This window comes from Schistocerca nitens, chromosome 2 (assembly GCF_023898315.1).
Source record: "Schistocerca nitens isolate TAMUIC-IGC-003100 chromosome 2, iqSchNite1.1, whole genome shotgun sequence".
Lineage (NCBI taxonomy): Eukaryota > Metazoa > Arthropoda > Insecta > Orthoptera > Acrididae > Schistocerca > Schistocerca nitens.
The window spans coordinates 138,175,309-138,192,753 of record NC_064615.1 but is presented as its reverse complement, the minus strand read 5'-3'; the positions used below and the strand labels follow the sequence as shown (position 1 = coordinate 138,192,753).

The following is a 17,445-nucleotide window of genomic DNA, read 5'->3' as shown; positions in this document are numbered from 1 at the left end:
ACACTTTTAAAACTTGACTGATATGTAAAGCTTTCCCATATGAGTATATGGACATCAGTAGAAAAAGCACTTGGATGAGAAGAATTTATGTGCAATGATGCATACAAGTTGAAAAAATCACAGAAATGATGGTACATGTTGACTGCTGCAACAAAACAACACCATTAGTAATATACATACCAATTAACTACACAACATACATAAAATAAGAAAATTACATGAATCTCATTACTTCATATCACTTAAGTTAGAAAAAAGTCTAAAGTTTTGAAAGAATGCATGAAAATGTACATATATCAATGACCTATAATGCCAAACCACAAAAAGTGAGTAAATCTAGTGATAATTGGTTTTTCAAAAGGGCAACCCCCCAATAACAAAAATCAGTTTAAACACACTAAACTAATAATGGTCAAAATGTTATACTGAGAAATAAAAGTAGAAGGTTATATAAATTGAAGGTGGAGGGGGGAGACTGAAAAGGAAAGGAAAGGGTAGAGTAGGAACTGATGAAAACAGCTGCACCAGGAAGGAATCGACAGCGATGAGTGAAAGTTTGTGCCGGGTCGGGATTTGAACCCGGGGTCTCCTGCTTACTAGGCAGTTGCGTTAACCACTGCACCATCCGGACACAGTGTTTATTGCTAACACACAGACTATCTTGGCATGTCCCCCAGCAGAATGACATTCCCACCTAGTGCCACCAAACCACTGTCCCCATCCATGTCCTCCACGCTCGATAATTTTAAATTCCTGCATGAGGTCGAATGATATTGTGCATCTGCACTAAGGGTTGTGGATTTATTGACCACTAAGGCAAATCAATTATATGAATGCGTGGTATCTGTTCTTTCAGACATGTCCAAAGGAACAGGTGTCATGCATCATATTGAAAATAGAAGGTGTGCAACAGTAAATCAAATGAATCCATCAAGCATATTGTCACAGAAGAAGCTGAGTAGCACAGTTGCCGTAGTGGAGTGGTTATGATATTAGACTGTTGCATGGAGGGTCAGGAGTTCAAAACTCACCTGAACTGCAAAATTTTAATTTCTATATTCGGTGCAAGTACATTCTAGAAGTATCCACAAATGGCAAGAATCATTGTACTGGAATGTTCTGTAGCTGTATATATACCATATGTGTTCTGGCTGGAGGCAGTTCGCTCCATGTTCTTGTATGTGCAAGTGCTGAATAAACCTTCATTAAGTGAAGTTAGTGTTCGTCATTCATCTACTTACACCTTCTTCTACATGACATTATTCTGGTGGAGTCGCCGAGTATTGGAACTTGTGATACCGCACATTATCGACGAGGCAGTGGCTCATACGAGAAACCCAAGTTCGAGCCATATTCAACAGATCACAGTCTATCGGAGACAGAAGAAGAAGAGGACATTACAATGACAGTAACTGTGTGCCACCACATGAGACATCCTTCCGGGTTCTCTGGTGATGATGGCCAAGATCCAAACAAGTGGCTGAAGGTACATGAGCGTATAGCCAAATTTAACAAATGGGATGACACCATGTGTTTGGCTGACGTATTTTTCTACTTGGAGGGCACTGCCAAGCAATGGTATGAGAACAACGAGAAGAAGTTCACAAGCTGGGAAGTATTCCAGGTGGAACTGCACAAGTATTTCGGCAACACATAATGACAGACTTGCAAGGCTGAAGATAAATTAAAGTGCAGGGCACAGCGTCCAGGAGAAATGACAGCATCCTACATTCAAGACGTCTTGGAGCTGTGTAAAATAGTGGATCCTAGAATGAAGAAGATAAGGTTGCACATCTCATGAAGGGTGTTGCTGAGGACATCTACCACGCCCTACTCCTGGAAGAGGTTTCGACAGCAGACGAATTCATAAAATGGTCCCAGTATATCGAGACAATGCATCGAAAAAGAATTAAACGTAATAAGTTTGAACAGCTTCCAAACATTGTATCAATGTCTGTGATGGAGGAAGAAACTGATTTCACAAGTGTTCTTTGTCAAATAGTGAGAGAGGAAGTTCAGAAGGCACTTGGATTGCACAGCGAGGAAAAAACCAAGACTCTTCAAGAGGTCATAAGGGAGGAAGTGGAACAGACATTGAACCCAATCTCTTGTCCTTCATTTCCCTTTAAAAAAGTAAAAAAGTCAAGACCCAGGTGAAGTTATGTTCCTACAATGCCGCATGAGGAACCAGTTTGGGCAACAAGGAAGACTGACGTCTGGAGGGCCCAGGATAACCAACCAGTATGTTCCCACTGTGGATGGCCGGGACATGTGGTGCACTATTGTCGAGAAAGGCGGCGGATATTTGATGATGCCCACATCAGAAGGCAGCAGACCGATCTTAGCCGATGCCAACTCTGGGACGATGAAGATGAACAAGAACATGTGGGTGCAGGATGACGTAGGTCACCATCACCACAAGCTAGCCACTTGAGAGGACGCTCCCCAACACGCTAATCAAGGTCTCCATCGCCATTTATAAGCTCCAGCCAATCACATAGCCACCACAACCTGGAAAACTAAAGGGTGTGACCTTCCTTGGAGGTGAGGCCGCTGAAGAGAAAAATCCTCCGCCGTCAATCACTACAAAAATAATAGTAAACTACGTCGATATCCTCTTGGATGGCCAACCAGCCCAAGCTCTTGTGGACTCTAGACCATCACATTCAGTCATTTCGGAGAAGTGCCATCACCAGTTACAGAATATCGTATTCGTCAACAACAAAACATCTCTGCTGAAGGTGGCTAATGGGAAATATGTAAAACGTACAGGAAGATGTGTCATTCGTGTGGGTATAAGTGGCCATACACAGCCCTTAGAATTCATCGTCTTACAAGAATGTAGTCATGATGTCATTCTCAAATTGGACTTTTTGAAAGCTTCTCAGGCAATGACAGATTGTGGTCACTTGAAGATTATGCTAGACGAGATTAGATACTGTGGACAGGAAGATGCACATCCGAGTGTGTGGAGATTGTGTGTGCTGGATGAAGTATTCATTCCTGCAGTCAGCGCTAGAAAGGTAACAGTCATGTGTCAAGCCATGCATCAACCCATGGATCTTGTAGTGGAATGTAAGAGAAGCATACCACTGAAGAATAACTTGGTCATCCCAGCCTCTGTTGTCTTGTTTAAGAACAGATTTGGTGAATTGTGGATAGTTAACTGTCGCCGAGAACCGCAGGTCCTTCCAAGATGCAAGTGCATAGCAAACGCTGAGCTGTTAATTGCAGAACAGCTGAGCATCATAGAAACCTCCCATGCAGAGTCTGTGGGTGAAATTAGCGCTACCACTACGGGACAAGATCTTCTAGCTTGACTCTCACCAGATCTCACTAAGGAAGAACAGAAGCTGCTTGCCACTCTTCAAGAGTTCTCTGAATGCTTCAATCCACAGGTGTTGAGCGAACTAGACAAATCAATGGTGAAGCACCAGAGCACTGGAGACCATCAACCAATAAGCCATAGATGACACCGTGTGTCAGCAACAGAACGTTGAATAATTTGCGACGAGGGAGAGAAAATGATGAAGGATGACATCATTCAGCCTTTGCAGAGCCCACGGTTGTCACCACTGGTTCTCATCAGGAAGAAGGATGGCGGTTAGCGCTTTTGTGTTGATGACAGGAAGCTTAATAAGATAACTAAAAAGGACGTTTACCCTCTTCCACAAATTGATGATACTCTAGAGTGTCTGAAGCGGGCTAAGTTTTTCTCAACCATAGACATGTACTTGGGATACTGGCAGATCGAAGTAGATGAGGCTGATCATGAGAAAACTACATTCATCAACCCTGAGGGCCTGTATGAGTTTAAGAATAATGCCGTTTGGTTTGTGTAATGCATCAGCAACTTTTGAACAGATGATGGATAATCTTCTAAGTCACCTGAACTGGACAATGTGTCTTTCTTATTAAGATGACATTATAGTGTTCTTAGAGACATTTGATGAACACATAAAAAGACTGAGGGCCATTCTTAAGTGTCTCCAACAAGCTGGACTGAAACTTAATCCAAAAAAGTGTCACTTTGAAGCAAAAGAAATCAGAATACTTGGACACCTTCTGTCAAACGAAGGTGTGCAGCCAGACCCAGGAAAGGTGAGATCTATAACGGAATTTCCTATTCCTAAAAATATTAGAGATGTGAGAAGCTTCCTCAGATTATGTTCTTATTACCATCGTTTTATCAAAGACTTTTGTATCAAAGCCAGGCCACTCCAAGAGTTGTTAAAAGTCATTGCTAAATTTATCTGAGGTGGTGCTCAACAAGATTCTCGCAATGTGCTGCGAAAAGCTCTGACGACTGACGCTGTACTTGGTCTGTATGATGAGAGAGCAACTACAGAAATACACACAGATGCCAGTGGGTATGGGATCGGCACTGTTCTGGTGCAGATTTTGGATGGAGAAGAGAAGGTTGTAGCCTATGCTTCTAGGACACTTACAAAAGCCGAGAGAAACTACTCAGCTATACAAAGAGAATGTCATGCTGTGATCTGGACCATGTGCAAATTTCGACAGTAGCTCTATAGAAGGTCATTCACGGTTGTTACAGACCATCATTCACTTTGTTGGTTGACAGGTCGTAAGGATCCAATAGGACGACTTACCAGGTGGGCACTATGTCTTCAAGAGTACGACATTACCATAGTGTTCAAAAGTGGAAGAAAACACCAAGATGCCAACTGTCTCTCAAGAAACCCTCTGCAAGACCATCAACACTTTGATGAAGATAGTGACTGTCTCACTGCACTCTAGGATCTCTCTGCTGAGCAGAAGAAGGATGCCAAGATACCTCAAATTATGCTTGCCTTAAATCAGTCAGAGGATGTGAAAGGACAATTTAAGGTAGTTAATGGATTACTATGCAAGAAAAACTTTGATCCATTTGCAAAGAGGTGGCTACCATTGATTCCTAAACACATGCACTTAGATATTCTACAGAACTTCCATGACACACCTGAGGCCAGACATTTAGGATTTATTGAGACATACGATAGGATACGCAAGAGATTTTTCTGGCCAGGTTTATTTAGGAGTGTCCATCACTATGTGTCACACTGTCGAGAGTGCCAGAGGAGAAAGGCAGTTCCTCAGAAATCACCTGGCCGACTCATACTGATTCCACCAGCGGAAACGCCTTTCCAGCGTATTGGGATTGACCTCCTTGGATAATTTCCAATGTCTGCTAGTGGCAATAAATGGATTATTGTTTGCACTGATTATCTGACATGCTATGCCATTACGAAAGCCATGAAAACAGCTGAAGCATTCAAGGTAGCCAAATTCATTGTAGAAGACATTGTATTACAACACAGTGCCCTAAGGTTGTTAATTATGGATTGAGGGAAAGTTTGTCAATCGAATTTTGTGACAGAGATAAACCGTCGGTGCAATATTACTCATCACATGATGACTGCCTACCATCGACAAACGAACGGGCTCACTGAACGCCTTAATAAGACCTTGGCCGACATGCTATCAATGTTCGTCAAAGTTGAGCAGAACAACTGGGATGAGGTGCTACCTTTCGTGACATTTGCCTACAACACTGCCAAACAAGACACCACAGGATTTACGCCATTTTTCCTGATGCATGGGCGTGAGGCAATAATGACGATGGACACCGTGTTTCCATTGGATCCTGATGACGTGGACAATGACTACACCAGCCAGGTGTTAACCAAAGCTGAGGAAGCTCAGCCATTAGCTTGACTCTGCACGCTGCAGGTTCAAGAAATCGATCACCGAATGTATGATGCGAGCCACCACCCTGCTGTCTACCAGCCTGGTGACCTCGTCTGGATCTTCACTCCTGTTCGGAAGGTTAGTCTCTCTGAGAAGCTCCTCAGGAGCTTCTTTGGACCTTATAAGGTTGTAAGACGTTGTCTGATGTTACTTATGAAGTTCAAGATTTCGACCCCGACACAAGACGACGAAAGATCAGAGATACAGTCCAAGTCCTTCAAATGAAGCCCTATGAGGATCCTGCAACCCAGCGCAAATTCAAAGCTCCAGCGACAGGGAATAAGCAGAAAGGTGACGAAGACTGTAGCAGCAAGGGAAGTTCTAAAAAGATCACTGCCAGGGCGAGCATCAGTCATTGGGAGTCAGAGTATGAAGGACCAATGACTTGTTCCTAGACTAGGACGACATAACACCGAGACGCTGTTCTCTTAAAGAGGGAGCAATGTCGCCGAAGAAGCTGAGTAGCACAGCTGTCTTAGTGGAGTGGTTATGATACTAGACTGTTGCATGGAGAGTTGTGAGTTCAAAACTCACCTGAACTGCAAAATTTTAATTTCTATATTCGGTTAGAGTACATTCTAGAAGTATCCACAAATGGCAAGAATCATTGTACTGGAATTTTCTGTAGCTGTATATATACCATATGTGTTCTGGCTGGAGGCAGTTCGCTCTGTGCTCTTGTATGTGCAAGTGCTGAATAAACCTCCGTTAAGTGAAGTTAGTATTCGTCATTTATCTACTTACACCTTCTTCTACGTGACAATATGCTAGAGAGATAGTGAAGATGATTTGTGTAGCCACCAGTTACAAAATTTGATATACAGGGTGGTCCATTGATCGTGACTGGGCCAAATATCTCAAGAAATAAGCGTCACACGAAAAAACTACAAAGAACGAAGCTTGTCTAGCTTGAAGTGGGAAACCAGATGGCACTATGGTTGGCCCGCTAGATGGTACTGCCATAGGTCAAACAGATATCAACTATTTTTTTTTTTAAATAGGAACCCCCATTTTTTATTACATATTCGTGTAGTATGTAAAGAAATATGAATGTTTTAGTTGGACCACTTTTTTCACTTTGCGATAGATGGCACTGTAATAGTCACAAACATATGGCTCACAATTTTAGATGAACAGTTGGTAACACGTAGGTTTTTTTAAATTAAAATACAGAATGTCGGTACATTGGAACATTTTATTTTGGTTGTTCCAATGTGATACATGTACCTTTGTGAACTTATCATATTTGAGAGAGCATGCTGTTACAGCGTGATTACCTGTAAATACCACATTAATGTAATAAATGCTCAAAATGGTGTCCATCAACCTCAATGCATTTGGCAATACGTGTAATGACATTCCTCTCAACAGCGAGTAGTTCGCCTTCCGTAATGTTCGGGCATGCATTGACAATGCGCTGACGCATGTTGTCAGGCGTTGTCAGTGGATCACAACAGCAAATATCCTTCAACTTTCCCCACAGAAAGAAATCCGAGGACGTCAGATACGGTGAACGTGCGGACCATGTTATGGTGCTTCGACGACCAATCCACCTGTCATGAAATATGCTATTCAATACCGCTTCAACCACACGCGAACTATGTGCCAGACATTCATCATGTTGGAAGTACATCGCCATTCTGTCATGCAGTGAAACATCTTGTAGTAACATTATGTTGGAAATCAGCATACATTGCACCATCTAGATTGCCATCGATAAAATGGGGGCCAATTATCCATCCTCCCGTAATGCCGCACCATACATTAACCGCCATGGTTGCTGATGTTCCACTTGTCGCAGCCATCGTGGATTTTCTGTTGCCCAATAGTGCATCTTATGCTGGTTTATGTTACCGCTGTTGGCGAATGACGCTTCATCACTAAATATAATGCCTGCAAAAAATCTGTTATCGTCCCGTAATTTCTCTTGTGCCCAGTGGCAGAACTGTACATGACATTCAAAGTCATTACCATGCAATTCCTAGTGCATAGAAATATGGTACGAGTGCAATCAATGTTGATGTAGCATTCTCAACACCGACATTTTTGAGATTCCAGATTCTCGCGCAATTTGTCTGCTACTGATGTGCGGATTAGCCATGACAGCAGCTAAAACACCTACTTGGGCATCATCATTTGTTGCAGGTCATGGTTGATGTTTCACATGTGGCTGAACACTTCCTGTTTCCTTAAATAATGTAAATATCTGGCGAACGGTCCGAACACTTGGATGATGTCGTCCAGGATACCGAACAGCATACATAGCACATGCCCGTTGGGCATTTTGATCACAATAGTAATACATCAACATGATATCGACCTTTTCTGCAATTGGTAAATGGTCCATTTTAACACGGGTAATGTATCATGAAGCAAATACTGTCTGCACTGGCGGAATGTTATGTGATACCACGTACTTATAGGTTTGTGACTATTTACAGCGCCATCTATCACAAAGCGAAAAAAGTGGTCCAACTAAAACATTCATATTTCTTTACGTACTACATGACTATGTATTAAAAAATGGGGGTTCCTATTTTTAAAAATACAGTTGATATCCGTTTGACCTATGGCAGAGCCATCTAGCAGGCCAACCATAGCGCCATCTGGTTTCCCCCTACAAGCTAGATGAGTGTCGTTTTTTGTAGTTTTTTCATTTGATGCTTATTTCATGAGATATTTGGCCCGGTCATTATCAATGGACCACCCTGTATACTCTAATTAAAATTACTTTATGACCTGTATTTCAGCGAACTGAGTGGTAGGGGCCAGTTGCCATCCACTCATAGTCTTTCTCAAGTGTCATGTGATTGCTGTGTTGCCTGTTTAGCAGGCACATGCAGAGCCTTGTGAAGCATGGCTGGCTGCAGGCTGCATGCTGGAAAAACTGCCCCCACCACTACCGTCTGTCGGTCACAAAGTAATTTTAACTGGAGTGTAGAAAGTTTGCACACTATACACCAAACACATGTAATTACGGTGATCACAAGCCAAGGATGATTGCTGTGCAGATGCACACATATGCTTGAACTGATGTGGGAATAGGCCTTGCCACAAGCATTAAGATTAATGGGCAGGCAGCACTACTTTCATAGTGTGTGGAGTAAGTCGAGAATGTGGGTCTGCTGGGAGCGTGCTTGAGATAAGTCAGCGCAGCTGCGCTAATTCCTGTGTCCTCAGTGGCTTAGGGGTTAGAGCGCCTGCCTTGTAAGCAGGAGATCCCAGGTTTGACTCCTGGTTGGTCACACATTTTCAACTCTCTCAATGTCCCACACACAGCTGATGTTTGTAATTCATTGAAATTTCATTCTTCATAGCTGTCACAATCCATCATGGTGACTATTCTTTCAGACATTTCTGAAAGAACAGACACCCAACACATACGCATATAAATCAATAATCTTTATACAATATAATAACAGGAAATGAAACTTGATAAGATTCACATGAGTCAGAAACTAAGCACCAATCAACTGTGTGGGAGTTACAAGATGAAGCAAAATCAACCAGTGGTTCCTATGCAAAGTCATTCCACGAAAATTATCACTTGTTGCTTCAGTTACACTCGAAATGTCATGATCACTATTTTAGGGAATCAAAAGAACAGTCACAGCTCAATGTTATATAACAATTTGTTTGCCAAAAACAAGAAAACCATTGAATTAATGTGTCATTGCCTGAATTCACCTGATTTGTCTAATAACTTTTTTGTTTCCTTGTGAAAAAGAACATTGAGAACAATTTCATTACCTCCAGAAGCCATCAAATCCTCCCTATGTCGCATTTTTGAGGTACCAACATACATGTGGAAAAATATTTCCAGAACTGGTTCAAACAGAGACAAAAATGTACAAATTTTAAAGGCAAATATTTTCACAAGCAACAAAATGATTTGTCACTATCTTGTCAAAAATAGACATTGTAAGGATTGTGGCTGTAGTATAATTATAATATTTATAATTTGAAAGAGCAACCAGCCACCAAGTATGTTTTTTTTTTTTTTTTTTTTAAATGTATTTAAATCAAACCATCTTTTATCAGTTTTCTCCATGAGAGTTTTGTTAACAGTTAGTTTACTGTTGATATGCTTGAGTGTTATGTGTTCACAGCAAATTCTGTTACTCGCTGAAAGCTTGTGTTTTGTTATGAGTTTTTCAGCTTTATATGCCAAGTTGATTTTTTCCATTAGAATCTAGCTTGGCAAAATCACATGTAAGTCTTGTAGCTGCTATTATGTCTTTTGTGCTCTTGCAGTTGAGTTTTAGAGCAATAAGATGCTTGAAGCCTTTGTTTAGAAGCTTCAGTTCACCAGAACTGAAAGAGATATCAGTTGAGTGTAATACTCTGGACAGAATTTGTGCTGTTGCTGCTGTGCATATATTTGAAGTTCATTTACTTTTAGTTTAATGAGAGATCCGAAATTCTTCTTATGCCTACGAGGTAAGAGATATTTTCTAATTTAGATGCATCTTGTACATTGATTCATTAAGCTTTGTACCAAAAACTGTTTATCTTTCACTGTTTTTGAAAAAAAACTCAAAAGGAGATCCTCACTCATAACAATGAGTAATTAATAGTATTTGCATCAAAAGGATGCATTAGACTATGGTATTTATTATTAGGTGTCACATTTTAAATTTACAGGATGTCATTCTTGTGTAAATTTTAAGTTGATAGCAAATAATGTTTTATCATAATAACATACCTTCGTAACATATATTGTGTGAGCATTTTTAATAAATTTCTCCATTATTACCTTGTTTACATTAATATATACTATAAAAGAAATGAAAAATGTTAAAGAACATATTCTAAGAGAATAGTTCTACTACTACTTTGCAAAATACACTTAATCCAATGGAAGTAAAGGAAATTTAATGACACAGAAGGTTAATTTTAACTTGCACTTGTGCAGAACCATCTTCTGAAACTTTCATTTCAGAATAAGAATTGAGTATGATGTAAAAACTTTTAGCACCTAAATACCCCCACACCCCCCCCCCCCCCACACCAAAATGCTAGAAACTAGGTTTTTAGAATGTGGGTGCTTGATGATCTAAAATGCGCTGCACACGTCATGAAAAGTAACAGTAAATTAATGAGGGAAAGTTGCTACTCACCATATAGCAGAGACGCTGAGTTGCAGATAGGCACAACAAAAAGACTCTCACAATTATAGCTTCTGGCCATTAAGGCCTTCGTCGACCTTAATGGCTGGGAGCTATAATTGTGAGAGTCTTTTTTTTGTGCCCATTTGCAACTCAGCATCTCCACTATATCGTGAGTAGCATCTTTCCTTCACATCCATCCTGGATTTTCCATTGTTTGTTTGAGTAAATTAATGAATTAAGTTACAATCAATCAACTAATCAGTTCATTCATATCACGCCGTATACCCAAAGACTGCACTCTAAATGTTGTGTTTCACATTATAATGCAAACTGCATTGTATTCTGGGTAAAATCTCCACCTAGCTGAGACGTTGCCTTCGCTTATCTCAGAGCCAGGAGAGAAATGAGCAGTGCAAAGCCATCAGGCATATGTACACCTCTCTTTCAAAATTAATCTTCTTTTAAATCTTGGCAGTGTCTACAAATTATAAAGTTATATGTTTGTTGAAAGTGACATGCCTAAACTCAGCAAAAAATTGAATACCCATACTCATACCACAGCACAAGAAATAAAATAAATCTTCACATTCATACACCACAAACCTCTACTGCCATCACATAATAGTATAAAAGAAAACAACATTTTAAAACTAGAGGCTGCTTTCATTTGTTCTGTAATGTATTTTGTGTAGTTCTTGCATTTGTCTTTGATGTATTTTGGTATTTGATTTTTGACAGCACTTCACCATTGTGATGTTATAATCTACAGGTGTTTTATTTTAAAGCCTCATAAACCAAGGAAGGATCACAAACTTAACACATGAAAAACAATCTAAATATGATATGGAAATAATTTAGAAGTAAAGGAGTCAACTCACCACACAGTGAAAGTGTTGAGTCAACCATAGGCATACAAAAAAAAAAATGGAAACTTCCCTAGATTTTGGACAAATCATTAAAAACTGTGCCAGCTGAACAAACATTCTTGGCACTGTAGTTCCTAGAGCAGTCTTCATTCTTTTTTGTGTGCTTGTAGATGACTCAATGCTCCTTTCAGTGAGTTGTCTTCTTTACTCATAAATTATTTACAAAAGACAATCTAATACAGATATTGTTCTCATATCAGCACTGTTTCATCTTCACATATTGACAAACCACATAATTCACTGAACACAACAAACAAGCACTTACTGGCATCAATTTTCATAATGAAAGTAGGTTTTTCAATTACTACATCACAGTCATCATCAGTGATTGGTCTCCTGGGCAATTCAGTGAAGTAGCGAATTTCAGGACCCCACGATTGCAAAGGACTTATATGATCACATTCAGCTTGCAGCCTCTCATTATGTAACCTGAGGACATACAGTAGTTTCAGAATGCTTCTATCAAATGAAATGATTCAGTATGGTTAAAAACATTATTATTAATGCTACTGTTCCACCATTGTTTATTGTATTATACAAGAGTAGTTCAAAAATATGTTCAGAAGCAATGAAGATATTTAGAAATTTTTGAGCCTACAGTTGAGGGCCATTTGTTTACAGATTACATTTAACATAATTACAAGCATCTTCATCACATATAGGCTCAAGTAAGTGCCTTCTGCAGTGCATACACACTTCATAAGAGCTTCTACCACAATGGCTCACATATGAGGTACAGACATAGACAAAAGATGTGTTTAGGATAGTCATTCACAGTGAATGGATATGAGGTATGTGTGATACAGAAATGAGTTGGAAAGGTAGCAGATTGAAGTGAATGCCTATACATGTCTCACAACTTCATGTTATGACGTCAACATTAACTCAGAAGCATAGACTTGAGCTATGTTTAGATTGGTGCCTGTGGATCGCACCCACATGAGGTGCCAGTGGCGGGTACAGTGGGCACACTGTCTAGCAAGACCAAAGCAAGAAATGTACGATCACTGGTAACCGACATCAAAGTAATGCGTGGCTCACCAGCATGTCTCTTGCTACCTGTCTATCGGTACTACGGGCTTGGTGCACAACAAATTTGGCTTATTTCTATTTTTGCTTGTTCTACCGACATACTTTGGCACCCTTCTTGCTGACTGAAATGCCTCCAGCTCTGGCTTCTCATGCTACCATGGTTTCACTACTTCAGCTTGTGATTTTTGCAGCTTTGCTGCTCTAGGCAAGTCACCAGAGATACGTATTTTTATCGTGACTAATAGAAACATTGGCTACGAGGAATGTTCTCGATGTACAGTTTTCATTATTATGGATCCAAAATTTCTCATACTGTAGAAGCAACCATTGGAACAGCAGCAGTGGTTATAATTACTGCAATGACAAAAATGATAACAATAGACAGACAGACAGACAGTGGCAATGACATAACTGCAACCACTGCCCTTGTCAACTTGTGTGAGGCCTTGCATTGTCATGGAGAGGCAACAATTCATTTGCATTTTTCTGACAATGGACATGCTGAAGTCATTTCGTCAGTTTCCTGAGGGTAGCAATATACACTTCCAAGTTGATAGTTGCACCATGAGGGGGGACATCAAACAGAATAATCTTTTCAGAGTCCCAGAAGAATGAGTGAGTCTTCATGTTCCAACATTACAGGAGCCACAGTTGTGTATGCCAGACAGCATATGGGAGATTGGACAGGTTCATGTGACCTTGTTGCAGTGATGACAGACATGTCCCGTCCAATGACTCATCGTGCTTCTATTCACTGCCAATGCTCCACACACATTCTGCATGTACCTACAAACATCTGTGATGTTCTGGTTTTACACCAAAAGAAACACAATAACAGCTCTCTGCTTTGAAAGCATCCTCCATTACAGATGCCATTTTGGAGGCTACATATAGTGCCCCCACCTATCATAAATCATGAAACTATAGGGACTGAAGCAGGAATAGTCCACAATGTCCCACAACAAATTCCACATTTTTTCAACCAAAATTGGCTGAGAAAAAAATGTTACATTACTTATTGAATGCCACTCATAATTCTAGAGGTTACTGTCATGTTGGTACTGGAGAAACAAGTTATGGCTAAAGTCTTGGCATTTTTGGACCAATCACTTGAAGAACTACTACATATAGTCCAAGTATTTGAAATAGCTGCTTCCACTCAGCAAATATTTGGAAACAATGTTAATATCTGTAGAGTGTTTAATAGCCAATTTTGTTGAACAGCTGAGGACATAAAGTCTTTGTCGTCATCCTCAGATTCTTTAGTCCATCAGTATAGCATAAAGAAGTCAATAATTCGCCCATCATTACTCTGGTAAAAGCTGCGATACAAGAACATATAGTAAACTGTCTGTCACTTGCTATCTCATAGCTGCTCCTTCGCAGCCCCATAATGTTAAATTGCATAAATCATGCCCTGTCTGTTATGAAAAACATGCTACCAGTCCATATTCCAACATGTGCAATTCATGCCAAGAATCACTCCACCCAACTGCATGTGCCTCAGCAAGTGACCACCAACAACCACAAGGCATAATGAGCCTTCACACAAATAGCAGCAGCATACAGAACTCTAATTTTCTGATGATCCACGTAATCATCAATAAACAGCAGATCAAATTGCAAGTGGACACGAGAGCAGCAGTGTCATTATCTTGCTGGTACACATACCAGTGCATTGGCACCCATCAGTTCCAGTAAACAGAGGCAAGTGGTACCCTCCAGTGATAACTAAGAGGACAAATTAAGGTCCCAGTAATGTACAAGCAAGTTGCTCATACACCAACATTGCTAATAGGTAGTTTGTCAGCAGAAATTAGCATATCTGAACTAGACATTTTCACTCTATTTGAGTTAGAAATTGACAACCAAGTAATGCACTTGTCATAAGAAGTTGCATTAACCCACTCTAGGTTGTGCAAAAGATTTTAAGATGTACATAACATTAAAACCTTCAGTGCAACCTCACTTCTGTAGAGCATTCTCGACTTCAATAGCTAAGTGTGAAGCCATTCAAATGAAGCTACAAATATTGCAGGAACTTGAGAGCATCAAACCGATATCAATTATCCAGTGAACACCACAGATTACTATTAAAAAGCCTACCAGATGAATCTGTATATGTCGTGATTTTAAGCAACAGTAACACACAGTCTAATATCAATCTTCATCCAATACTGTGATCAAAGAAGATGCTGAAAAATTAGTCAAGAGCCTGTATTTCTCCAAAAATGTTCTTGTGGAGCATATTTACAACTTCTGTTGCATTAGGAGATAAAGAAGTTCCTCATATTTAATATGTTATTCTGATTGCTCTTCAGAGTAGCAAGCATGCCTGCTGTATTCAAAAGATATTCCAAACACCTGATTGAGGCATCCCTAACTGTACTAATTTTCCTAATTATCTATTCTATATTGTGTTAATGAGAACTATATTGATAGAACATATACCTAGCTTCCAGGCATTGTTTGACCATTTACAAATCAACATGTTAAAACAATGATTGATAGGTGCAATGTTTTCATCCAAGCATAAAACACCTAGTGTGCATATTAAGTAAAAATAATAGCCTCCACATTTACACAGTTCTGGAGGCACAATGGCATAAACCACCTAAGCATTGCTCCCTTTCACCTAGCTCCTAGTTCTGAGGCAGAACAAAACAAATGCAGAAGGTTATCCGAACAATGTCGTATGAGGAAGCCCTCACCAATTTTCTTGCCACCTATAGATCCACCCCTGTCACTGCATGCAGCCAAAATTATGCACAGGTGAAACTCCATACATTAGTCAACCTATTGCATCTGATGTAACAAGCCAGAGCACAAATCTTACTATCTCATGAGCTCTCAAGTCTAGACTCACACCTGTGGGCAAGTGTCAGGATCTCAGAGTGTGCTAGGTTTTCTGACTTGTGAGCAACAGGAACCAAGTGTAGCCACAAATTCCATCACAGTCAGCACCAATACTTATTGACAGTTAGCAGTAGATTCACACATTGGTGACAAAAGTGGTACAACCTACAAGACAGAGAAGTTGTTGTCCAGCACTCACCTATCCCCATCTCTGGTCCAATTCCAGCACTACGCATCCCTCTACTCAACCAATGAGCCCACAGTCTTTTTACTTCTCTCCTTTTCTGATTCTCTCATCACTGCCATCATAGTCATGGTAACAATCACTATTGTAATGCAGTTCATTGCCTAGGAGGCACAAGAGTGACACCGCCACTGTCACTATCATCGGACGCCGACAACAGGCAGCTGCCTGTCACGGGAGTCATTGCTTGGAGTGCGTTATGGTAATGCATTGTTGCCATCATCTAGGGATGCCGCCTCCACAAATGCCATGACTGGGGCTGGAGCCAGAGACCCTGGCCTGCCGATCCCAGACAGCCGCAGCTGGGGATGGTCCTTGAGATAGGGCACTGACCTGCTGGCATATCCTCCTCAGATGCAATCACAAAAGAGGCTTGCAGCAGCATGTGGTTCCAGCCACTGCAGTATGAACCAGCAAGATCATAGCACCACTGCCAAGGCAGTAAATTCCAGTTACACCAGCGCACCTATAGTCAGTGCAGCAGGGGTGCGGCTGAGCGTCTGCTGGCCACCTTCGTCACCACTGAGAACATAACAAGTGGAAGTAAACCTCGCCCAGAGGGGCCACAGCCAATGTATTGCAGGTGATCAATAAATGTTGTTATTCTGTCATAAGGAGCCATCTGTGGACACCATTCTCTTCCTCATGTGCAGCAGAGAACCCACATTTGAATCCGGTGATGGGCAGTGGAGCCCCATGCCTGTTAACACAGCCTGTTTACACTGGTGTCAGGAAGACTTCTGAGGCATCGTGGACTACAACTATGGTGTGCCATGCAGCAAAGGAAGTTCTGTGCCAATTTCAGTTATTTTGGTTTTGAGCCTGTTGGTTTGTCCCTTTTCCTGTCTTTTGTCTGGATCATTTTTTGCATTCTTTGGGTATACTTTTCTCTTGATTAAATTGTAGCCATAGCAAAGGAACTTTCAGCTGGTGAAGTTATTGAGCAACATTGGGATCAAGTAGATAAATTACAGATAGAGGAAAATAAGCTCAGAGCAGTGGGGAGGGAAGCCACATCACAAGCCACCATCCCTGCAGGACTGATTACCCCATTTTCAACGAAAAACGGTGATGACATTTTTATCTTTTTTGCCAATTTGGCTACAGCCACCAAATGAGGGAGATGGATTAAGGAGCATTTATGATATTTTGCTATACTTAAGTTAGCAGGAGTTGGCTCAAAATGGCTCTGAGCACTATGGGACTCAACTGCTGTGGTCATAAGTCCCCTAGAACTTAGAACTACTTAAACCTAACTAACCTAAGGACAGCACACAACACCCAGCCATCACGAGGCAGAGAAAATCCCTGACCCCGCTGGGAATCGAACCCGGGAACCCGGGAGTGGGAAGCGAGAACGCTACCGCACGACCACGAGATGCGGGAGCAGGAGTTGCTAGAGTACATGTTATGGTAATGAGAATCTGAAGGAGAATAAAACATTTGAGGGTTTTCAGGAAGGGTTAATAGAGAGATACTGGAAGAAGAACATGGCAAGATATTGTTGAGGACAACTTACTAGGAT

At 40.8% G+C, this 17,445-nt stretch overlaps 1 protein-coding gene across 2 annotated transcripts in view; it reads right to left on the bottom strand.

Annotated features, from left to right (window-relative positions):
- Window positions 1–17,445, bottom strand: part of LOC126235833 (EGF domain-specific O-linked N-acetylglucosamine transferase) — a 140,429-nt gene that overhangs the window by 48,978 nt on the left and 74,006 nt on the right. Inside the window, exons 5-6 of one of the 2 annotated variants that reach the window (XM_049944688.1) lie at window positions 12,054–12,217; window positions 1–145 (exon numbers count right to left, since the gene is read on the bottom strand). The exon at window positions 1–145 is cut by the window's left edge and continues 130 nt beyond it. In XM_049944688.1, coding sequence (XP_049800645.1) covers window positions 1–145; window positions 12,054–12,217 — 309 coding nt within the window. The remainder of the gene's footprint in view (window positions 146–12,053; window positions 12,218–17,445) is intronic. The other variant, XM_049944689.1, reaches the window with a different exon arrangement.